This window comes from Gadus morhua, chromosome 6, assembly GCF_902167405.1.
Source record: "Gadus morhua chromosome 6, gadMor3.0, whole genome shotgun sequence".
NCBI lineage: Eukaryota > Metazoa > Chordata > Actinopteri > Gadiformes > Gadidae > Gadus > Gadus morhua.
In genome coordinates, this window is record NC_044053.1 from 22604355 (window position 1) to 22628065 (window position 23711).

Here is a 23711-nt window from a genome sequence, read left to right on the forward strand (position 1 = left end):
GAGCAGCCGCACCCTTCCTAGTTGAGTTCCGGTATCGTCTCTGTCCCCGGAGCACTCCACGGTGAGATGAAGCCTGTTGACGACTGGGCAAGCCCGGTGTTTTGCCCACATTCCACGCCTTGGCCAGGATTCCTATCCCATCTGCCTCCATAGCCTGTGGCTACAAGCCTCTGGAACTAACCATGGAGTTGCTCTTTTAATAGTAGCCCTCTTTTAATAAAGTGTAAAAAATTAATGATGTTCAATGATGCTAGTTTGAAATTTTGCGACAACGTACATGTTGATTAATGTTAACCAAGATAAAGTAACGCAGGCAGGCCCGTCTCCAAGCTACCACTCGCTGTGTCAACAGCGGGACGAAGCATGTTTCCAGACAAATACAAATACCAGCTCACTCAAACCCAACCTTACAACTTAAGTAATACTGAGGTCTGTCCAAAGCTTACAGGGAACATTCCTACTTGTTCCTGCCTAGTTTTCGGAGATTCTTAGTTGCACACTGACAGTTAATTAATATCTTTAATTCAGTGACACCTTCAAAAAAATAAACATACTGTACTGGTTTATTTCCCAGTAGTTTTGAGTGGAAATAGTTTTAAACTAATCGACACTGGCCTCTAGTGGACACAAAGAGAACTGCCCTGCCGACACACAAAACAGGCGAGACCTATCGCCAACAACGCAGGGGTTGTTTTCGCTGTCATTACGGAATCATGCCAGGGCTGCCCGGGGGAAGAATGAGTTTTTTTAACCGATATTCCGTTTTAAAGTAATCCGGAAGCTACATGGAGATGTTCAGCAAGTTGACCAGCCTCTTCCAGCAGGCGCTGGAGACGGTGAGTGTTGTTGTGTTGGCGTCATGACAGCCTAGCGGGCTCCACTAGCTGGTTAGCTCCCCTTTAACAACTAGTGTTGATGTGCCCCCGGTAAACATAGTAGCTGCACAAAATAGCATATTTTCACCATTCCCTCTCTTTAATGAAACCATGTAGATAGCTTCTTTGACACGAAAACTTTTCATGTGTGTGTTTTGACCACCATGTGTTGAGTTCCACCGTGAAAATATGCAATAAGTTGAACGGGTGATCCACTGATCGTATCTGCTGTTCGTGTTTGGACATTGTGTTTTAAACCGTTTAATATCACTGGCATTGTCACTAGTCGTTTTGAAAAGGATCTGTCCGATTTTGGATAATGAAGTTCAAGAGAGATTTCCTCGATGTTGTTTGCAAACTAGTGCATGGAAGCTCAGGTTTAAGGCTAGACTACATTCCTTCCCCTGCACTGTCACACACTTTGTCGGAGACTCACGTGATGAGCATATAGATAAACCACCGTTTGACTGTTGGCAACAAGATATCTTGATTTATTTACCGGTCAAGATAGACTGATGAATTGTTGTATATCTCGGCCTGTGTATCTCTCCGTTTACTCCCAGTCTTTCTACTTGCCTGTCTGTCTCTCACACAGAGGGAGCCTTCAGTGGACTTAAAGGAGTCGTTTGTGGAACACTGGAAAGGAATCACAAATTACTACATCCAGACCACTGGTACATGTCTATCTGATACCTGTCTATCTGACACCTACCTAGGCCCTGTCTATCTGATGCCTAATTTAGTGTGTGTGTGTGTGTGTGTGTGTGTGTGTGTGTGTGTGTGTGTGTGTGTGTGTGTGTGTGTGTGTGTGTCCTGGCAGATGAAGAGCGTCCAGCCAGACAGACTGACATTCCCTGGCGTCTGAAGCAGATGCTGGACATCTTGGTCTACGAGGAGGGACAGCAGGTAGGACACATCGGCTTGGTTCCAGTAGTTATTGCTAATTCCCCAGATATCTTACTTGATCACCATTGTTTACATTCATGTTCATTGTATTCCAGCTCATCATGCCGCTTTATGACCACATCGTAAAGGTCGTGATTGGCCAGACCAGCTCAGCTTAGGGTCACCTTCAAGTTTGAACATTGTTCCTTTCCTTGGGCTTGACAATTAGTACTCTCGCTCGAAGCTTGAGCGATCAAGCCTTAGCTCGATTATAAAGAAAAGGTTTTGTAACATACCCCTGAGCTGAAGCTGATTTGAGGAAGTCTTGAAGAGGTGCATCCTTGGAGCTGGAACTTTTAGGATGAATGGTCACGTCAGAGACCATTCATTACGGTTAAGTTGCTGACTAGTTGTTCGGTCGGTGGACTAGGTTGCTGGTTCCATTGGCTGTTTGTTAGTTTCTGATTGGATTGCTGGTTGATTGACAGGTGGTGGAGGAGACCGGGCCATGTCTGGAGTATCTGCTGCAACACAAACTGCTGGAGACGCTGTGCACTCTGGGAAAAGCCCAGGTACCCACACACATACTGGATGGACACATAGAGTGCATCCTTTTAATTGGATACGGTAGCTAACATAAGTCAGTCCCAAGGAATTTGTGATTTCCCACAACAATTCACTCCACTTGACTCAACACTTTCCCGCATGAAACGTCATGTCTATTTACAAATAATCATCCCTGTTTACAAACGTTCATTAATTACCTAAGCCCCCATGTCGAATTAATCTATTTACCAGAAATATATATCTGCAAAATTAACAAAATATATTATCTGATCAGTGATTTCTGCCATTTTCCCAAATCCGAAACCGTACTGTAATAAATGAACAAAAATCATTGCATATTGCTTACAATCCACGGAAAAATATATGAATGAAATCCTGGTGGAGGAACTGATGCATGGACACATAGCTGTTAAGATACATAATGTTGAATAGATCTGTATAAAGTTTGACCTATCAACAACCTCCTCTCTCCTCTACAGTATCCTCCTGGTATGTTGCAGCAGGTCTTGTTGTTTGCATCCAGTTTGTTGATGCAGATCAAGAAACCACTGCTTCAGATGCTTCATATATACAGGCCCATCCAGGTTTGTTCACTCACTCACTCCCTCTACTCACTCATAAACTCACTCACTCACTCGCTTGTCTAACTTTATGTGCTGTGTCGTTTTTGTCTAGAAGCTGATTGGGCTCTGTGCACTTCCTGGTTCACAGTCAGAAAAGGAGGAAGCACAGTTCCTATTGGCCGTGTGCTCCCAGGTCAAACAGGACCCATACCTTCTCAACTATGTCCTAAAGGTAACCTAGCAACAGCAGAAACAGCTTAATAATAATAATAATAGTAATAATTCATTTATTTTGTATAGCGCTTTTCAATTACCAAAAGACGCTTACAGATAAGGCGTTGTAGAATGTTGGTGTATTTTAGTGTCTCTCTGTTGTTCACATTTCTAGTCTAGGGACAGGCCAGGGCCTCTCATACTGATACAAGGTGTTCTGCCATTGTTATGTTCAACAAGGTTGAACCGACCTGGTCCTCCGGGACATAGCCAGGGCCAGATACCTTATCAATGCTGAGAGTGCGTCTGTTCTCTTGTTATTCATGTATCCCCTTTTTGTATAATACTCGCCCCAACCCTCTGGTTCGACGAGAAGAGGGTTCGACAGCCAAGGAACAAGTCATCGACCACCGGGTCCACTATAGATTATTCAACCTAAGTCTGTATCTCGCTGTATTCCTGGAAAATAAACCATCTATTCAACCCTCTAATCCAACCTGTCAAGCTGCTTTGATTTCGACTTCAAGAATACTACTACGACTGAAAATACACAACGCAGAGTCTGTCCGAACAGTTTAGAAATAAGCTGAAATCTAACAGGGGGGAGCTCACTAACCACCACCAGCTTACCTGTTGCCTAGTTAGCGGGCTCATGTTGGCTGTGTAACCATTTGGATGTTTCTTCTTGTTTGCTTTCCTTTTTTAGATTCCTATCATTTCAAAATCCAAGATGACGGAATCTACCTCAAATCAATCGGGGAACAGAAATGGCCCAGACACTAAGAACGATACTGATGACCCAACATCCCCAAGCCCTCCCTGTAACCTATCAGAGTCCACCACCTCAATCCACAGCCAATCGGGGTGCAGCGCCTCCAGCTTTGACCAATCAGGTTGTGCCAGCCCTCAGGCCGAGGCTCCTGATCTGGTGTTTGCCCTGGTCCATCTCACGCAGAGCCAGGTGACACCATCACCACCCACACCACCATGGCATCTCCTTTGAGCAAGCACAAACACTGCAGTGGTGTGGTTCTATTCCCTTTGTGTAGTAAAAAACGAAAAATCAACTGCTTATATGTTGAGATTAAAACAAAACATAGTCGGAGTTAAATTCAATGAAAATATGGGTTGAGACTTTTGATGAGGTAGTCAGCAGTTGCCCTGCATCGAGTGTCTTTCTCAAAGACCTCTGGCAATGTTTACCAGGAGTTCAACCTTCAACCCTACAGTGGCTGGACGGCTACATGACGCCATATCGTAATGAGTTGTGTCAGGGCCGTTTCCTGTTGTGCTGTGTGACGTGTTGTAACGAGGACGCCTGGTGTTTCCCCACAGCGCGGCCGGGTACGACAGAAGGCCCATGAAGGCCTGCTGCTGTTGGTGGGCCTGCAGTCCGAAGGCTCCGGGGAGACTCTGGCTCAGCGCACCCAGCTAGTAGCTCTCCTCGCTGGGAAGCTGGTCCAGCTCTACTCCCTGGTCCCCACAGAAGAGCTGGACCCACAAGATATACTCAACATGCCTCCGATTGCCTGGAGGTGAAAGGACCCACACGCACACACACACACTGTTGTTGTATTAGCAGTGGGGTATTCCAGGTCAGCCTGAATGCTGTTTGTTCATTGTTGTCTATTGTCTTTATTATGTAGCAGCCAGTTCTCTAAAGCTAGTCCCGATGACGGCCTACTATGTCCAGGCCTCGACCACGTCACGCTCTTCTTCTGTTGGCTGGACTTCCTGGATCACATGATGACTGAAGCCCCCCAGGTAAGCTTCTTCTGCTACTATGTATTTGTCACTCAAGACAGATTGATGCTATTCGATGCTATTTACTGTCTGAAAGAGTGTGCTGCATGATAGTCCCTTTGCAGAAGAAATACTCTTCTGTTGCATCTTGCTTTGGCTTTGGCCTCATGCTCACTGTGCGTGTGTGCAGGTACTAGCAGAGCGACTGTCTGGGTGTGTCCACAGCCTCTGGCTGAGTGAAGTCATGCTGCCTCAGCTCATGTCTACGTAAGGACCTTCTCTTTGGCTCTTCCTTTCACTGACTGCAGATCTGTTTCTATCATGGCATCAAAACAACCTTATTTAACATTACGTTTATTCATTAAAGACATTCAACACACTGCTGGTCAACGATAAGCATGCACCATACGACCAATCCATTGCTAAACTAATTCTTCATGGCAATCAATAGAGACCAAATCCCAATGCCTGGAGACCTGCAAAGCAACACATCCGCCGTCTGCCTTTAAACGGGTCTAATTTATATGCTCATCTTCTAGCAGGTTAGTTAGGTGCAGCAGTTGGGTAGCTACTGGTGTCTGTTTTACATAATGGAGCAACTCCTTTATTTAGCTTGGCTTCTTTGGCATGTAAGTTGTTGTAGGGCTTACAACTACGTTCGGTTGGTCAATTGGTTGGTAGATATGCACTTTTTAGACCAAATCCTCATTGGTTGGACAAGCGCTGGTGTCACTTGTATAAAGAGAAAAAACGCTTCTCACGGGCGCGGGGGGGGGGGGGGGGGGGGGGGGGGGGGACATATGCAGGCCGACGTATTCAATATTTTAATGATAGGCTATATTGGGTTAGAAAAAACATTAATTATGAATAATTAAAACACATTGTGTCACGTCATGTCACATCAGATTTAAAATCCAACGCATGATGTAGGGTATGGAACCCTCTGACTTCCTACAAACAGCACTCACCTGGTATTTAGGCTCCCAGCTAGAGTAGAGTGCACTGAGGCCGATTTAAGTGATCTAGAGATAGCATAGGTTTTGAATAATTGCTTTCAGTCTACCATGATTATCTTTGACTGCAGCCCTACTGAACAGTACGTCCTAATGAATCAGTGAACCGTGTGTGTGTGTGTGTGTGTGTGTGTGTGTGTGTGTGTGTGTGTGTGTGTGTGTGTGTGTGTGTGTGTGTGTGTGTGTGTGTGTGTGTGTGTGTGTGTGTGTGTGTGTGTGTCAGGGGTGAGTCAGCGGTCCTCCTCAGCACGGTGGTTCTCTGCAGAGTGGTCCAGGCGGTCCGGTCTACTGCCCTTCTGGACCGGCTGGTCATGTTTCTCCTGGGGAGCCAATCACAGCCAGAGGAACCGGCGGAATCTCAGGACCCCCACGTCCTCCGGGGCCGCCTCATTCAACAGTGTGACCACATCTCTGAGGAGGTCAGACAGACAGACGGGCGGGCGGGCGGGCGGGCATAACAGCAGACGAGAGGGACACTACCAAAGTCAGGTTGGAGGCAGATAGACTGATAATGGGGCAGAGAACTTGAGGAGTTGGATATAAATATAGACGCTAGACAGGCACACTGTTAGACAGGTAGATAGAGAAGACAGGCTGATGGATAACATCACTTTATTAATTCCAGAAAGGAAGTTTGCTATTGTCAAACAACTGATGGCATGTTTCCATTTTTTTGACTTTGAGTTGGTTTTACTGTCATATATATTCTTTGTATATATATGTTAATGTGTGCCACGTAATGACATATACATATATGTATGTGTGTGCCACACCTAATGATCCGTCTCTGTCTGTGCGTCTCTTTCTCTATCCGTTTTCCACCACGTCTGTCTGTCTGTCTGTCCTGCAGATCAGCATGGCCTCCCTGCGTCTCTTCGAGGAGTTGCTACGGAAGCCCCACGGGGCCATTCTGCACAACCTGGTGCTGAGGCACCTGGAGCCACGGCGGTACCTCACCCTGACCCCCGCCCCCCTGGACGACCGCCACACGGACAGCGGAGAGGACCACGAGTGAGTCTGGGGCTGGCAGGGCTAGCACCAACCACGGGAGGGGGGGGGGGGGGGGTGGCTGTGTTTAGGAACAGCGCCAGGGTGACATCCCCTTGAGGGTGACATCACCGTTTGATTAATGTGGGGGAGAATAGAGATCATTCTATTTGTTTTACCAATGCCGAAAGTCCAGGAAACGCAATTAAAATTGAATATTTTGTAATGTTTCTCAAAAACGATAACGGCTGTGTGTTTTCGCACTTTTCGTAGGGACTGAAGTCTCTATTGGACGAGAAAATGTACAAATATATATTTTGCCTCTGTTATGACGTGAATTTGTACTTTCGGCGTTGGAATTGCATAACTTAAGATGCATTATGCCCGTGCAGACCGTTAACAGAAGGCAATGAGAGCCCTTCCACCTGTGAGGTCTGTTAACCATTCATGTGATCACTATAGTTTGCTGTCCCTTCGACGGGGAATACCATCATGCCCATCTAGGCCCAGTAGGAGATTTATTTTTGTTAGACTCGTGGGTCTTGAGGTTTGATGCTCTGGACAGGTTAGTCCTACTCGCTGTCCTCTAGCTCCAGTATTTAGTTTTCGGTCTGCGTTTGCACATTTCATTCCAAGATCGCGTCTAGCTGTAAGTCTGAAAGAATGAAATCATTCAGGACTGGATTTGCTGCATATTTTCCACACACATTAATTAACTGGGGATGTTAATCTGCAACTGTGCTCCCAATGTGTGTGTGTGTGTGTGTGTGTGTGTGTGTGTGTGTGTGTGTGTGTGTGTGTGTGTGTGTGTGTGTGTGTGTGTGTGTGTGTGTGTGTGTGTGTGTGTGTGTGTGTGTGTGTGTGCAGAGACCTGGAGGAGGACCCCTGGTTCCCAGACTCCCTGTACTCTGATGGACAGACCCTCCCCTCGCCCTCCTCAGCCTCGTCTGGAGCCTTGCTCAACAGCCACGTCCACTCCACTGACGTCATCAACAGGTGTCCTCACGTCCTATTTAATTGTACTCTAATACGTTGTTTTCTGTCCATCATTTTTACACACTTCTGGCAGAGAATGTCTGCCATCATCGTGTACATATAAATATGTGGTATGTTTACCCTCGGGTACCCTTGAATTAAGTGTGTGTGTGTGTGTTTGTGTGTGTGTGTGTGTGTGTGTGTGTGTGTGTGTGTTAGTTTCCTCTGTCTGGTCCCACAGGAAGTGAAGTCATCCCAGCTGGTTCAGGAGGGAGGCTATGATTCATATGTCCTGGAGGCACGCTCTCTGGTAGAACATCACTTCAATAAAACCTCCACCACACCCAAACTCAACTTAAACTAAACCCAAATTCCTCACCACACACTACAACTAAACCAACTAGTATATCATCACACACTTCATCAATACACAATATTTAAACTTATAACGGAAGCCGACTGCACTCGTGGAGGTGACCTCACCTAGATCATGTCCATGCGTAAGGTTGAGTGGTCAATATAAGTATTAAAATAAATCGGTCATCCTCATGCAATAGGTGGTGCTAGAGTTTTTACAAGCCTACAGCCAGCCCACTCCTCCCCTACCTGCAGTCCCAAACTAGAAACATCACCACCACACCTACTCCATCCATCCCCAGCAACAGCATCAGAGTGTATTCACTGGCTTAGTAACCATTGCGAGATTTGGGGGGCTGATGCCACTTTATAACCTGGTTAACTGTGTCTGTATTATTCTTTCTGATGAGCTACTTTATATTAATTGGTCTGTCGGTCGGTCTGTCTATGTGTGTCAGTGTGAGGCGTGCGGCCCTCTCACTCAGCAGGACTGGGTCGAGGAACTTCCTCCTCCTTCCTCTTCCTCAGTGGTGGCGGGGACAGTCTTCTATGAAGGACTCTTCCTCCAGGTCCTGTTCGACCGCCTGGGACGTCTCTTGGAGCAGGTATCTCGTCCCATTCAGTTTGTTGAATAAAAAGGTACAAGTGTAGGCAAATCGTAACTAGGGTGAATCTGTTATGCTCACTAGTTTGAGTGTGTGTGTGTGTGTGTGTGTGTGTGCGTGTGTGTGTGTGTGTGCGCATGTCAACCCACAGCCCTACGATCTGAACCTCCAGCTCACCTCGGTGGTGTCCCGGCTGGCGGCGTTTCGACACCCGGTGATCACAGAGTTCATGCTGGACCCGTACATCACGCTCACCCCGGGAGCACGCACCCTCTTCACGGTCCTCATCAGGGTAACATCCTGGGATAGTAGCCCTCCATCTAGCCCCACACCCCCTCGTCCAATGGGGGATCCTACAAGACCACAATGCAGTGCTTAGATTTTGCTCACAGACCTGCAGTTTTTGGCTGTGTGACCACAGGGGTTTCTAGTTTGTTACTGTGTAGTTTTTTTATCGGGATGTTAACGCAGAGATCCGTCTGAACCCTAGGTGATCGGAGAGTTGATGCAGAGGGTCCAGGCGGTCCCCGACGTATCAGACAGGCTGATCCGGATGAGGAGAAAGCTCCTTGAATTGGACCAACACAGCCAGTAAGACCTGAATCTACCTATCTGTCTGCCTTTCTGCCCCAACTTGTCCGTCTTCTATTGACGGAGTGTAGCTTGCTTCTGTATCGAATATCTATTAACTAGTCTCTGGTGGTATTTACTATCTTGTAACTAGTCTAAGGTAACTAGTCTCTATGGTTATGTACTGTATATGTTAACTAGTCTCTGGTGTTATGTGTATGTTAACTAGTCTCTGGTAACTAGTCTCTGGTTTTATGACATGTTAACCAGTCTCTGGTAACTAGACTCTAGTATAATGTGTTTGTGAAATAGTCTCTGGTGTTGTGTATATGTTAACTAGTCTCTGGTGTTATGTACATGTTAACTAGTCTCTGGTGTTATGTATGTTTTAACTAGTCTCTGGTCTTATGTATATGTTAACTAGTCTCTGGTGTTATGTACATGTTAACTAGTCTCTGGTCTTATGTATATGTTAACTAGTCTCTGTGTTAACTAGTCACTGGTCTTATGTATATGTTAACTAGTCTCTGGGTTATGTATATGTTAACTAGTCTCTGCTGTGCCTGCAGGGAGGAGCACCAGACGCTGCTCAGAGGGATCATCCTCCTGGAGGAGTTCTGTAAGGAGCTAGCCGCGATAGCCTTCGTTAAGCTAACCCTGGACCACGACTGACTCCGCCCGCCTCTCCCCTGGGCTCCCGTTGACCTTCAGTGGACCTGTCCGGCCTCATCCTCTCTGAGGCGTCAGAGACCTGGACTGTGGGTCTCCATGGATCTGTACTCTGAACCTTTCCCGAGGAGCTGAGCGACCATGGACGTATTCCTCAGTATTTTATTTACAAGCCAAATAGTCTTATTTCTGCTGACTTTCAGAGGAGCTGTTCTCTCGGAGCGGTGCTCAAGTGCTCAAAGCTTTCAACACTGGACATCGGTTCTTGTGGGTATTTACGGAACGTGTTCCACGAGCACGACACTCTTTGTGTTGTGAGTCGACCGACAGCTGAGCTGATGTAGAACGGTGCAACCAATGGCATCGCAGCACTGGGGTTGATGTGGTGTGACACCAGCGTGTGTGGCTGCTGATCAGTGAAGTCTGTCGGGAAGATTGCAACGGTGACATCACCCCTCGACAGCCAATCACGCTTCTGTGTTAACTTCTGTCCGTCCCCCTTTGCTTCCTGATTGGCCCCCAAGCGGCCAATGAGCCTTACGAGAGCGGTACGTGCAAATTGTGTGGACATATTTACGTATTCTTTCTTTTTTTATATTTTAAGCATGAGGGTTCCTTCCTATTCTGTACACTTTCAACTCCTTGATGGAAACACCCTGTTAAATGAAAAAGAAAGGGCTGTGATTACATTGTTGTGGGCCATTAATTTATTTTTTTTACTATTTTATCGTTTGAAAATAGCAGACTTTTATTTTCTTTAGCTGGAGACAATCTACAACGAGAGTCTGTCTTGCTAGTGTCCTGCAATCGAATCCAGACGGCCTCCCACTGTCTTTCCTGTCTAACTAATGATCAATGTTACGCTTATCCCTTTAATGGCATCAGTCTAGTTGAGGTTGCACATCGTGTCTGAAGTTGCGCATTACTGCGGGACAGCACATTCATTATCTGCTAAATGCTGCATATTTTACACAAATATTTATATTTAAAACTATGGTGTGTATGTATTCTGAAAATATTACTGTGACTCTTATGCGTTTGTTTGCTTCTTTACTATTTTTGATTTCTGATTTGGAAAAAAAGTCAACTGATGCGATCATGACATTGGAAATGGATTAAAGTTTTGAATGTGAATTGTCTGGTTTATTTAACAACGCTGACTTTTGCTGTTGAATATAACCAATTGTGTCACAACTTAATCTTGAGCCATGAGAGATATTGTTAAGTGGGTTCCAGTCGTGGTCCTTTGTGATATTAGTTATTAAGTAATGAGAGATTCCGTTAATTTTTTTATTCACACCATTCACAAACACTGTACTTACGTAGGCTACACTTTGATACATTTTCAGAAATACTTTAATCTCAGATCCGGCAGTCCTATAGTCTGATTTGTGAGGCTTGTAGTTAAAGACTGGATTGAACTACAAGAGAACCCATCACGCCCCGTCAGCACCATCAGATATAATTGGGGATCTTCGTCCCTCCGGCTCTGTTTTGGCGCCCCCTTGTGGCGCGGTGCTCAACCCTGCAGTCACACAGCGCCAGATGAGGCCCCCTCCCCTACTGCTGCTGTAGAGGAGAGCAGTGGAAAACGAGTCCCGCTGGTGAAACAGGCGTCTTTCAACGCAACGGAGGCCTCATCTAAGTGAAGGTCATCCCAGAGGAGCGGCCGTAGCATTTTTATCAAACCGAGCGCCTATCCTGGAGGTGGAAGAAGGCAGTCGTGACGCCCGACATCCGAGCCCCGTGGGCAGCTTTTCCTGCAGAGAAGACGAGCTGCGCCTCTATCCCTCTTGCATCCATCTCCATCTCTCTCTCTACCTAGTAGACTACCTATAGGCCTATATCTTTTTTTGGGGGGGGGGTTGTGCATTGGATTTGACTGGTAGATTCCGATCAGACGTCCGATCGCCGCGATGGGGAACCGGGGGATGGAGGATCTTATCCCGCTCGTTAACCGAATGCAGGATGCGTTCTCGTCCATCGGGCAGAACTCCGACATGGACCTGCCGCAGATCGCCGTGGTGGGTGGCCAGAGCGCAGGGAAGAGCTCCGTGCTGGAGAATTTCGTCGGGAGGTGAGAGAGGTCTATGTATGTCCATCCCCCCGTCCCCCTGGTACTTGGTGGGTATCTGACGTTTAGTGCTGTACCTGCTTCTGCCTGCAGCTGCTTTTAATCTGGTTTATAAACGGACAAATCCCAATCAAATAAGGACGTGTATATAAAAAGGGTCCAGATCCAAAGTCGACCGATATGGAGGTTCAATGAAAGCCACCAGCATCGCTGGCTCTAGCGGAATTCGATTCATCAGGAGAATTGTTGCATCCTGGTGGTAAATCCAACCCGGCGCAGCAGCAGCCTTGGTGCTGCTGCTGTGTGTGGGACGAGTGTCGCTTGTGCAAAGGCACGATTAGGGAGAGGAGGCCAAACGCCATCTGCCTTCTGCAGACAGTATATTCACATTTAGATGATCATTATTAGCACCATATTGTCGACATCCACATCATCACAACCGTTTCTTGACAAACTGCATCTCGTGATGCGATTTTTTTTATAGCCGCCACAGGGCAGGAGACGCCAGCAGTCTCCCTCCTTGTCACGCTCTCTGTGATACAGAGAGATAAACGAGAGAGAGAGAGACGGGCGGACACACACACACACACACACACACACACACACACACACACACACACACACACACACACACACACACACACACACACACACTCGCAGAGAAATACACACAGTCAATCAGTGGCTCTCGAGCAGAGCTCCCCACCCCCACTTACCCTCCCACACAGTGAATCGATGCTCGTAAGCTTTCAGCATGACTCTATTACTTTCCACGCGACTGGAGTTGAAATTCGACTTAATTTGCTTTATCTGTGATGCACTTCGTTGCTTCTGTTGTGGTATTATGAGTGTATTCAGGAGTCTGTTGAATGTAGGCCTACACTATTTTACAATTCCTTGTCAATTCAAATCAGCCCTGGTTGTATTAATTACATCCAACAATAAAATCAAATGTCAAACAGTCAAAAGACAAAATAAATAATCAGTCGTGGTTCTCTCCTCTCTTCTCTCCGCTCTTCTCCTCTCTCCTCCTCTCCCCTCTCTCTACCATACTCTCCTCTTCCCCCCCCCCCCCCCCCCCCCCCCCCCTCCACTCATCTTATCTCGCCTCCTCTCTCCTCTCATCTCCTCACCATTCTGCTCCCCTCTCCTCTCCACCTCTCTCTCCTCTCATCCTATCTCCTCACCCTTCTGCTCTCCTCTCCTCTCCACCTCTCTCTCCTCTCATCCTATGCCCTCTCCCCTGTCCTCTCTCCTCTCATCCCCTCCCCTCCCCTCACAGGGACTTCCTGCCCCGTGGGTCTGGCATCGTCACTCGCCGCCCCCTGGTGCTGCAGCTCATCAACTGTCCTACAGGTGAGCCAATCAGAGCGCCGGGTGACTGTGGTGGGCGCCTTCAAAAAGATGGCTGCATTCCAGTGATCTAATATCGTGATTTGCCTGGTACTTCCTGCTGAATCTCCAGATGATTTCCTATATTTCCATTGTATGTGCTTTGACAATTATCAAATGCTTGACAAGAAGATTATGGCTGCCCAATAGTCTTCAAACCGAGGTTTCATATGAATCTTAGCAGGAAGTGTTTAAGGGATTCTTTGACGTGTGTCATTATACATTTACATATAATGTAACATAACTATCAAAGTCTGAAGATGGGGATGGGTCAGATCCTCAACACTTGACATCACTTTAAGTGATGCTGAATCAGCTCAGCTGTCTGAATCTGTGCAAATTCCAAATCTTTCTTTCATCGCATTACTGGTGGTGCTCGGAGCTAGATTGATCAAACCTAAGCATGAGCAACTTTTAATTTATTTCACGAGCAACTTTTAAAATAAGCTCTGGCTCCCCTGTTAACACCTTTTAATTCACTCTCAGTAAGCAGTGTGTTGCATCATGCTTAATCAATAGGTGACTGAATAACCACATCAGCCAATCAGAGGTTGTGCATGCAGTAACGCGTGTTGGAGTCATAAAGTCAAAGTCGTACAAGTGGTGCTTGGGTTCGGGTTGTATCGCAGTCTCGGCGGTTCTGATGGTTTCTTTGTGTGGCAGAATACGCTGAGTTTCTGCACTGCAAGGGGAAGAAGTTTGTGGACTTTGATGAAGTGCGGCAGGAGATCGAGGCGGAGACGGACCGCATCACGGGACAAAACAAAGGAATTAGCGCAGTACCCATCAACCTGAGAGTATACTCGCCTAATGGTAACACACACATATGCACACACACAAATACACACATACACACACTCACACACAAACAAACACATACAAATTCTCTCAGTCTCACTCACACACACACACACACACACACACACACACACACACACACACACACACACACACACACACACACACACACACAGAAATACACACAAACTCTCTCTCACCATCACTATCACTGTCAGTGTCACTCTCATAAACACACACACTCTCACTCTCACACACACACACACACACACACACACACACACACACACACACACACACACACACATATGTGTGTGTGTGTGTCTCTCTCTCTCTCTCTCTCTCTCTCTCTCTCTCTCTCTCTCTCTCTCTCTCTCTCTCTCTCTCTCTCTCTCTCTCTCTCTCTCATCACTGTCACTGTCACTCTTTCTCTCACTGTCACTGACACACACAGACAACCCCCCCACCCCCCCACACATACTAGAGACATCAACATGTTGGTCTGCTCTCCTCCAGTGCTGAACCTCACCCTGGTGGACCTCCCGGGGATGACCAAGGTCCCGGTGGGAGACCAGCCAGCCGACATAGAGCAGCAGATCCGGGAGATGCTGATGCAGTTTGTAACCAAGGACAACTGTCTCCTCCTGGCCGTGTCCCCGGCCAACTCTGACCTGGCCAACTCTGACGCTCTGAAGATCGCCAAGGAGGTGGACCCGCAAGGTGAGAGACGCCCCCGCAGGCATCGTAGACGTGTGTGTTCTCTGTTGGTTCATCTGACACTCTCATCTCATTATTTGTATGTTATAGTACTGCCCTGTGCTTTCTGCTGCAGGGTCACACACACATTTCCCTTCTGGGAATAATCAAGCATCATCTTATTTTGTCTTATCTTATCTGAATCCATGTTTTATTTACATTGATGTTTGAATCACGCATCCTTCTTTCTGTTATTGTGCCTGGGTGATCATCTACCTGTTTGGGTTTTAAGCCCTTTGTATCAAAAGGGGCTGTATTAATATAGCTGCCATAGCCCTCTTCTTCTATAGAGAAGACGAGTGAGGCTAATTGTGTGTGTGTTGTTTTTATGTGTGCGTGCGTGAAGGACAAAGGACCATCGGAGTGATCACCAAGCTGGACCTGATGGACGAGGGGACGGACGCCAGGGACATCCTGGAGAACAAGCTGTTACCTTTAAGGCGTGGTAAGACAGACAGACAGGGGGGCAGACAGACAATAAGACAGAAAGAGACATGTTGAGTCATTCTGTGTTCAGTAGACTTACTGTCCATGAGAATAAGTCTTATTTATCAGGGATTGTACGTTTTTATGATCACTTGTTAAATAAGATGGATATTGTTTTATTAAATGCTTCAATCTCAAGCAGCACTATCACTCTTCATGTTCAGTGGATCTGAAGAGCTGCCTGCTGTTTGTTTTGAGCATTCGTACCAAGGAGTGGTTTGTGAGTGTACCTGAGTAATTATACAAAGCTGTAGTTCATCAAGAGTCTCGTTATTAACAAAAACATACATGAATGCAGATGAGTTGAGGGTGAGTGTTGCCGCCATGAGACTATACGGTTCGGTATGGCTCCAGAAGCTGTACGGGGAACCATAACACTAGGCTATTTTCTAAGAGGGTTAGAGAGACTGCTGCATACGCGTGAAAGAAATCACCGTCTGCACCATCAACAGCATTTTGGTGGACCATTGGAAGTTGGCCCATTGGAACATTGGAGAAACCAACTTTCCTGTGTTTTTACCATGGAAATTGAGTTAATGTTGCATACTGTGATTGAGCTCCCAGCCCGCGTGTGAAGCATTATTGTCTATTAGAAAACAGCCATGCGTTGCGGATGAGCTTTGCGTGGCTACAGTGTGCCTCTGGCCCCCCCCTCTACAGGCTACATCGGCGTGGTGAACCGCAGTCAGAAGGACATCGACGGCAAGAAAGACATCAACGCCGCCCTGGGCGCCGAGAGGAAGTTCTTCCTGTCCCACCCCTCATACCGCCACCTAGCGGAGCGCATGGGTACTGCATACCTGCAGAAGGTCCTCAACCAGGTACACACACACAACCCTACACTGGCATGTACGCACACACACACACACACACACACACACACACACACACACACACACACACACACACACACACACACACACACACAAAAGCACACAGGCATGCACACATGCAGGAACACACAGACACACAAATACACGCAGACAACTGACAAACACACGGGCCCACAGGTCTCAAGTCTCACACACATACAAACACATATACCACACACATGTGTCACCCCCCCCACACACACACATATACACACACACACACACACACACACACACACACACACACACACATACACACATTGTACACACACACACACATGGCACACACATGTCACACATTAACACACACACACACACATGGCACACAAACACACAAATACACACACAATCACACCTACGTATTATTTTATTCTCTCATGCTGATGATGATAGCCTGGCAACAGTGGTTACCGATCAACAGTCTCCCATAGCAACAGCATGCATCCTGGTTCCTCCTCCCTAGCAACTGACCAACCACATCCGGGACACCCTGCCGGCCCTGCGCTGCAAGCTGCAGAGCCAGCTGCTGTCCATCGAGAAGGAGGTGGAGGAGTACAAGAACTTCAGACCCGACGACCCCAGCCGCAAGACCAAAGCTCTCCTACAGTTAGTACCCACATAGACACACACACAAACACACACGGATACACACACACGGCCACACAAACAGACACAAACACACACACAGACACACACATCTGAACACACACTTACAAGCACACACGGACAAATGTGCACAGACACACACACACTAAAAACAGCACATACACAGATATGCAGACACAGACATGCACAAACACGCGTATGCACAGACGCGTATGCACAGACATACAAACACAAAGACATGGAAGCATATGCACACACACACATACACGTGAACACACACACGCAAAAACACACACACACACACACACACACACACACACACACAAACACAAACACAGATATAAGCACATGCACATATGCTTGCAAGTGCTCTGTATTACATTATTTTAAAACATTTGCACTAAAATGTTTTGAAACAACTATTCATTCCTAACAACCAACCTGCGTCCCGTGTGTCAGGATGGTGCAGCAGTTTTCTGTGGACTTTGAGAAGCGCATCGAGGGATCAGGAGACCAGATCGACACCTACGAGCTGTCTGGGGGCGCCAAGATCAACCGCGTCTTCCACGAGCGCTTCCCCTTCGACCTGGTTAAGGTACACGCACACACACATACGGACACACAAGCACGTACACACACACACACACACACACACCTGCAGACACACGCATGCACTTACACACACTCACACAAACACTAACACACACATACGGACATGCACACGCACGTACACACACACACACACACACACACACACACACACACACATACGGACATGCACACGCACGTACACACACACAGACGCACGCACGTACACACGCACGTACACACACACACACACACACACACACACACACACACACACACACACACACACACATACACACACACATACATTCATACATACATACATACATACATACACGCACACACATATGCACCATGTCCTGAGACATGATCTATGTGTTTGTGTGTAGTTGGAGTGCGATGAGAAGACTCTTCGGAAGGAGATCAGCTACGCCATCAAGAACATCCATGGAATCAGGTTATTTTCTACTTCATCTTTCTGTGTTTCCTTTTTTATGTTACTATTACTATTACTACTATGTTATGAAACTATTTACTAATATTCCCTCCAACTTCTCTCCTCTCCTCTCCTCTCACCTCCCCTCCTCCCCTCTTCTCCTCACCTCCCCTCTCCCTTCCGCTCCCCTCCTCTCCTCCTCTGCTCTCCCCTCCCCTCCTCTCTCCTCTCCTCTCCTCTCCTCTCCTCTCCTCTCCTCTCCTCTCCTCTCCTCTCCTCTCCTCTCCTCTCCAGGACGGGTCTGTTTACTCCCGACATGGCGTTTGAGACAATCGTGAAGAGGCAAATAGCCCAGATCAAGGAGCCATGTCAGAAGTGTGTGGACATGGTCATATCCGAGCTGGTTAACACCGTGCGACAGTGCACCCTGAAGGTAGAACACAGAAGCTCCCCTGTCACCGTGATCGAAGGATTGTTTCATGATCTAATGATTCAGGAGACTCTAATCATACAGCTTGAGCGGTACAAGGCCCCAGAGGAGGAAACACTTTTTTGTGTGTGTGTCTGCAGCTGGCCCAGTACCCCATGCTGAGGGAGGAGATGGAGAGGATCGTCACACAACACATCAGAGACCGAGAGAGTCGCACCAAAGACCAGGTCAGAGTCGCACAGAAACCCAGGACAGAGTCCCACCAAAACTCAGGTCAGAGTCCCACCAAAACCCAGGTCAGAGTACCACCAAAACCCAGGTCAGAGTACCACCAAAACTTAAGTCAGAGTCCCACCAAAAACCCAGGTCAGAGTCCCACTGAAAACCCGGGTTAGAATCCCACCAAAACCCAGGTCAGAGTCCCACTGAAAACCCGGGTTAGAGTCCCACCAAAACCCAGGTCACAGTCCAACCGAAACCCGGGTTAGAGTCCAACTGAAACCCAGGTCAGAGTCCAACCGAAACCCGGGTTAGAGTCCAACTGAAACCCAGGTCAGAGTCCCACCAAGACCTATGTATCACTTAAGTATAATTTATATAGTAAGAAGAAATATAATAACCCTGTCTGTCTTTCTGTCTGTCTGTCTGTCTACCTATCTCACAGGTCATGCTTCTGATAGACATTGAGTTGTCCTACATGAACACGAACCATGAGGACTTCATTGGCTTTGCTAAGTAAGTCCCTGGCACCTCTCCTCCCCTCTGGTCTTATCTCATTGTAGTTGGGATTTTGTTTTAAAATAAAAGGATGAATGCACACAAACCAACCACAATGGTAGACACATTAATTATTACTGTAAAGTAATTAATTGATAAGTATGTAATATTCTGGCTTCAACGTCATTGTTTCTTTCTCCTTTATGATGGGTCCCTCTCTCTCTCTCTCTCTCTCTCTCTCTCTCTCTCTCTCTCTCTCTCTCTCTCTCTCTCTCTCTCTCTCTCTCTCTCTCTCTCTCTCCAGCGCTCAGCAGAAGAGTAACCAGGCGAACAAAAAGAAGGCAGCAGGTAATCAGGTGAGTCAACCTATGATTATTCATAATTAGGATATGTATAATATTTAATGATAATGTTCATCTATGAATAGCATGGCGCTAATATGATAATTTAAATGTGAACAGTAGGTGGTCTCATGAACTGCTCAATTCCCTATTCCTCCAATCCGTCTCTAATATTTACATTTGTTATTTAAACCTGAGCTGTATTATAAAGAGAATTACATAGTAAAGCTAAGAGTTACTATCAACAACAATCCATGTTTGTATTTTTTCTGACTTCGGCCTAGCTCAGACACCAAGAATTCCCACTCCCACCTCCCACCTCTGACCATCTAACAAACGTTGCACTACTCCTCAGTGATGAATGCCTATGAAGCTGTGTTTCTGTTATGTTACCTTTTAGATCCTTACATCATGATCTAGATAGGGCCTCTTTTTTAATTCAAAATGACCGGTTTTCAGCTTTGTCTCAAGGAAGGGGAGCAATGTCATTTCTACCCTTTTGAACAAATATGATCCATTTACTTTCAGGATGGGGATGAAAGAGACTACTACTTCTATCTGGAATACTAGAAAGGCTTGATACTACTGTCTATTGTGGGCATTGAAAGGCAATAATATATAACGTTTTGTTCTACTTCACTTTAATAATTGGTATTATTATTCAATAGTAGTTTATATAATGAAAAATTGTTAGAATCAATAATTGTTCTGGATAGAAAGTCTATAGATGGCAGGGGTATTTCATTGAGGCTCACTCATGAGGATCATAACAATCTTTGATCGATCATACATTGTTTCACATTGTCCATACGACACAGAGCTGTCTCATCGCTCTTATGCTGATGAGCCGTCATCCTCCTACAGTAGCGTGTTGCTGTAAGTAAGTCGAATGACGTATGTGACTACTGTACTGTTAGGTATAGTTAACATAGAATATGTACAGTAGAATACAATATGGTCATGTAAGATTGGATTATTCCTCCACAATCCTACCTTTTCTGGCGTAAGCTAAACCCTACAAGCAAACCTCTAAGGGACTTGTATGTTTATCTATGTGCCTATCATAGTGTAATGTGGTTCTCTGTTTCTAAACCTCTTCTGTAATGATCTATCTGCATTTCTTTTCCCTCCGTTGTCATGGCAATCCAGGATGAGATCATGGTAAGAATTTTATCTGGACTGTGTGTGTGGTGTTATACATGGTGTGTGTCTGTGTGTGTATGTCTGTCTCGTGTGTGTGTGTGTGTGTGTGTGTGTGTGTCTGTGTGGGTGTGCATGCATGCATGTGTGCGTGCTCTTGTCTGTCTGTCTGAAGCGATATTGTCTGTGAGACTAGTCTTTTTATGTGTGGGGTGAAGGGGCTTGCTAATCTTTTTGTATTAGTGTATTCATTTCTACATTTATTATTATTATTATTATTATTATTATAAAGGGTGGGCCCAGCGTGGGTGAGAGAGTAGGAGGAAGAGCGTAGAGGTGTTGAGCTGGGATGGAGGGAGAAGGTCGATAAGGAGGAGTTGGAGACGGAGGTGGAAGGTGGGTTATTCGATACCCCCTTTCTCCTCCAACTCTCTTTCCACACCTGTGGAACAAAACAAAAACTTACACCCAACCGCCACAGAGAGTTGTGACCTGCCCACAGGGAGAATTGGGCTCATTGCTGGGGACTATTTGATGCAAAACTCTGGCAATAAATTGCCCAGAGGGGTCCGAGGTCCTGGCACAACAACTTAGGATGCTAAGCTAGCCCCCCTTACATCAAACAATATAAATAACAGCATATCCGGAAACATGGCAGAGATTTAGTTTGACATAGAAGGCAGATCCCCTATTTCCATCAGAGACTAAATAAACGTTTGTATCGGTATTGAGAACTGTTTGTGGCGCCAATTTCTCAAGGAACTATAAGGCTTTCAGAAGAAGCAAATAAAGATCACGCAAACCTCTATATACAGGCGAGGTCCGTTCCGCTGAGCGTTCTGTAGTTCTCCGAGGGCATCAGAGGATGGAGGCGAAGAATATCGGCAGAATGTCATCAGTGTGTCTGGTGACAAAAGGGAGCCTTGATTGGCTCTGGGAGTTGTGTAAGACAGTGTCTTAAGCCGGACAGAACAATGCACTGTGTGTATCAGCGGTCACTGAAGGATCACCAGTGATCCCTGAAGGCAGCGGTGTCCGTTATTATGATGTTGTATAATGGTCATGTGATAACGGGTGATCATTTGTCCACATGCTTGTAACTAAAACTGTACCTAAATCTGCGTGTGTGTGTGTGTGTGTGTGTGTGTATGTATGTGTGTGTGTGTGTGTGTGTGTGTGTGTGTGTGTGTGTGTGTGTGTGTGTGTGTGTGTGTGTGTGTGTGTGTGTTTGTGTGTGTTTGTGTACTTTGGTGCGTATGTGTTTCGGTAGGTGATCCGTAAGGGATGGTTGACCATCAACAACATTGGCATCATGAAGGGCGGAGCCAAGGATTACTGGTTTGTCCTCACCGCTGAGACTCTGTCCTGGTACAAGGACGACGAGGTTGGTAAACACGCACACACACACACACCCTTGAATTAAAGGGTCAGTGTCATGGTTCTGGGCTTTGATCCATGGTTAGTGGCATCACTACGCTTGTTTGCTCAACCGGCCCTCTGCAGGAGAAGGAGAAGAAGTACATGTTGACAGTGGATAATCTGAAGCTGAAGGACATCGAGAAGAGCTTCATGTCCAGTAAACACATCTTTGCGCTCTTCAACACAGAGCAAAGGTCTGGCCCAGATACGTATGGACTTTATCCTCCTAGCGGCCATATTGGGTCGTTGGCTGGGGAATCCTTGCATAAATCTTTGGAAACCGTGGAAACTCAACCTATTATTTTTGGTTCTTTATATCCGTACCGTCAACCAGGAGGCATTAAGAATGCATTTCCATTGAGTTGTCATAGTTTCCAAAGCTCCTAGAAGATTTTCCCACCACACTATCCAATATGGCCGCGAGGTAAATGCGGTTGATAGAGGAACGTGTGGAGCGTGTGTTGATGCAACAGTACAATAGATATATGGATGGACCTAAGACATGTCCCATACGTGGAGGTATAATGGTGCCTATGCATGTGCGATAGGAACGTCTACAAGGACTACCGTCAGCTGGAGCTGGCCAGTGAGTCTGCAGAGGAGGTGGACAGCTGGAAGGCCTCCTTCCTCCGGGCCGGAGTTTATCCGGAACGCAACGTGGTATGAACACATGCACGTAAATGCACGCACACAAACACACACACACACACATACACGCACGCATGAACACACACACACGCAAACGCACACACACATGCATGCACGCATGAACACACACACATGCACGCAAACGCACACACACATGCAAGCAAGCATGAACACGCAGACATGCACGCAAGCACACAAGCATACACTCACTAGGGCTGAGCCTGTATATTCATATATTCAGATACTCATTTGTATGGTAAATTCTCTAATCTCAACTCATTATTTGAATGCTTCTGGATTTTTTATGAAAAAATTATATATATTTCTTTGTTAAAAAATGTGCAGTATATATTTGGAATAGCAATGTATATTTTCAAATTATGGATACATGGTTTGGTTACATGTTGTCCAAATGTCCCAGTGATATTCTGGGGGTAACATTTAAACCTATATGTAAGAGCGCGAGACATCCCTCAGAACGTCAACTCTTCTGTTGAGGTGATTGTAGCCATCATCAAAGTGTCCTGACGTGGCCTGACATAGGGGGAACAAATATCCATTGTCTATTTTGCATTCATCTTTTAGAACATTACATGAGCCCTAGTATGCCTAGCATGTACACGGATGCACACACACATCAATCATGAGCGGCAGTGCACTTGCACACACTCACGCGCACACATTCTTTATGTTGTGATCCGTTCTGATTTGTTTTATAAACATGAACACACTTCTTCCCTTTCCGCTCTCTTTCTTCTCAAGGACAAAGAGAAGGTTAGTCTGTCCATCTGCTTGGTTAATCTTGATTTAACATTTTAATGTTTTTAACGTTATGCAATCCTTTTCATCAATCATACTGACTTTCATGCCACATCTCTCTCACCTCTCTCTCTCTCTGCTCCTCCTTCTCTCATGACTCTTTCACCTCCACATCTCTCCTCTCTCTCTCTCTCTCTCTCCCCTCTCATCTCTCCACTGTCCTCTCC

General features: G+C 46.3%; 2 protein-coding genes across 8 annotated transcripts in view; both read left to right on the forward strand.

Annotated features, from left to right (window-relative positions):
- The first annotated feature begins 622 nt into the window (after nucleotides 1-622).
- On the forward strand, nucleotides 623-11156 carry fhip2b (FHF complex subunit HOOK interacting protein 2B). Of its 3 annotated transcripts, none has more exons than XM_030358986.1 (18): nucleotides 623-836; nucleotides 1471-1549; nucleotides 1696-1781; nucleotides 2249-2332; nucleotides 2807-2911; nucleotides 3003-3122; nucleotides 3810-4064; nucleotides 4439-4638; nucleotides 4753-4867; nucleotides 5037-5113; nucleotides 6083-6278; nucleotides 6710-6870; nucleotides 7714-7842; nucleotides 8041-8131; nucleotides 8637-8783; nucleotides 8935-9075; nucleotides 9274-9374; nucleotides 9923-11156. In XM_030358986.1, exons 1-18 carry the CDS (start codon nucleotides 786-788, stop codon nucleotides 10023-10025), a joined length of 2241 nt encoding a protein of 746 aa, XP_030214846.1. In that variant the 5' UTR covers nucleotides 623-785; the 3' UTR covers nucleotides 10026-11156. The 3 variants fall into 3 exon arrangements, with proteins under 3 accessions (XP_030214846.1, XP_030214845.1, XP_030214847.1); XM_030358985.1 differs by having other exon boundaries at nucleotides 624-836; nucleotides 4750-4867; XM_030358987.1 differs by lacking the exon at nucleotides 1471-1549 and having other exon boundaries at nucleotides 624-836; nucleotides 4750-4867.
- Nucleotides 11157-11530: 374 nt separating this feature from the next.
- LOC115545923 (dynamin-1) overlaps nucleotides 11531-23711 on the forward strand; it is a 17625-nt gene continuing 5444 nt past the window's right edge. For 4 of the 5 annotated variants that reach the window (XM_030359431.1, XM_030359430.1, XM_030359434.1 and 1 more), the window contains exons 1-18: nucleotides 11531-12099; nucleotides 13379-13452; nucleotides 14152-14301; nucleotides 14803-15006; nucleotides 15389-15487; nucleotides 16189-16349; nucleotides 16864-17006; nucleotides 17466-17601; nucleotides 17984-18051; nucleotides 18325-18463; nucleotides 18601-18687; nucleotides 19125-19195; nucleotides 19482-19533; nucleotides 20668-20679; nucleotides 21929-22042; nucleotides 22162-22271; nucleotides 22626-22737; nucleotides 23488-23499. In XM_030359431.1, coding sequence (XP_030215291.1) covers nucleotides 11939-12099; nucleotides 13379-13452; nucleotides 14152-14301; nucleotides 14803-15006; nucleotides 15389-15487; nucleotides 16189-16349; nucleotides 16864-17006; nucleotides 17466-17601; nucleotides 17984-18051; nucleotides 18325-18463; nucleotides 18601-18687; nucleotides 19125-19195; nucleotides 19482-19533; nucleotides 20668-20679; nucleotides 21929-22042; nucleotides 22162-22271; nucleotides 22626-22737; nucleotides 23488-23499 — 1905 coding nt within the window. In that variant the 5' untranslated portion in view covers nucleotides 11531-11938. The remainder of the gene's footprint in view (nucleotides 12100-13378; nucleotides 13453-14151; nucleotides 14302-14802; nucleotides 15007-15388; nucleotides 15488-16188; nucleotides 16350-16863; nucleotides 17007-17465; nucleotides 17602-17983; nucleotides 18052-18324; nucleotides 18464-18600; nucleotides 18688-19124; nucleotides 19196-19481; nucleotides 19534-20667; nucleotides 20680-21928; nucleotides 22043-22161; nucleotides 22272-22625; nucleotides 22738-23487; nucleotides 23500-23711) is intronic. The other variant, XM_030359432.1, reaches the window with a different exon arrangement.

Excerpts from the sequence above, each read along its gene's own strand:
- fhip2b (XM_030358985.1), top strand. The coding sequence starts at position 786 with ATGGAGATGTTCAGCAAGTTGACCAGCCTCTTCCAGCAGGCGCTGGAG. Across the intron at positions 1,782-2,248 it reads TCTACGAGGAGGGACAGCAG|GTGGTGGAGGAGACCGGGCC; the intron begins GTAGGACACATC and ends GTTGATTGACAG. Across the intron at positions 4,065-4,438 it reads TCCATCTCACGCAGAGCCAG|CGCGGCCGGGTACGACAGAA; the intron begins GTGACACCATCA and ends GTTTCCCCACAG.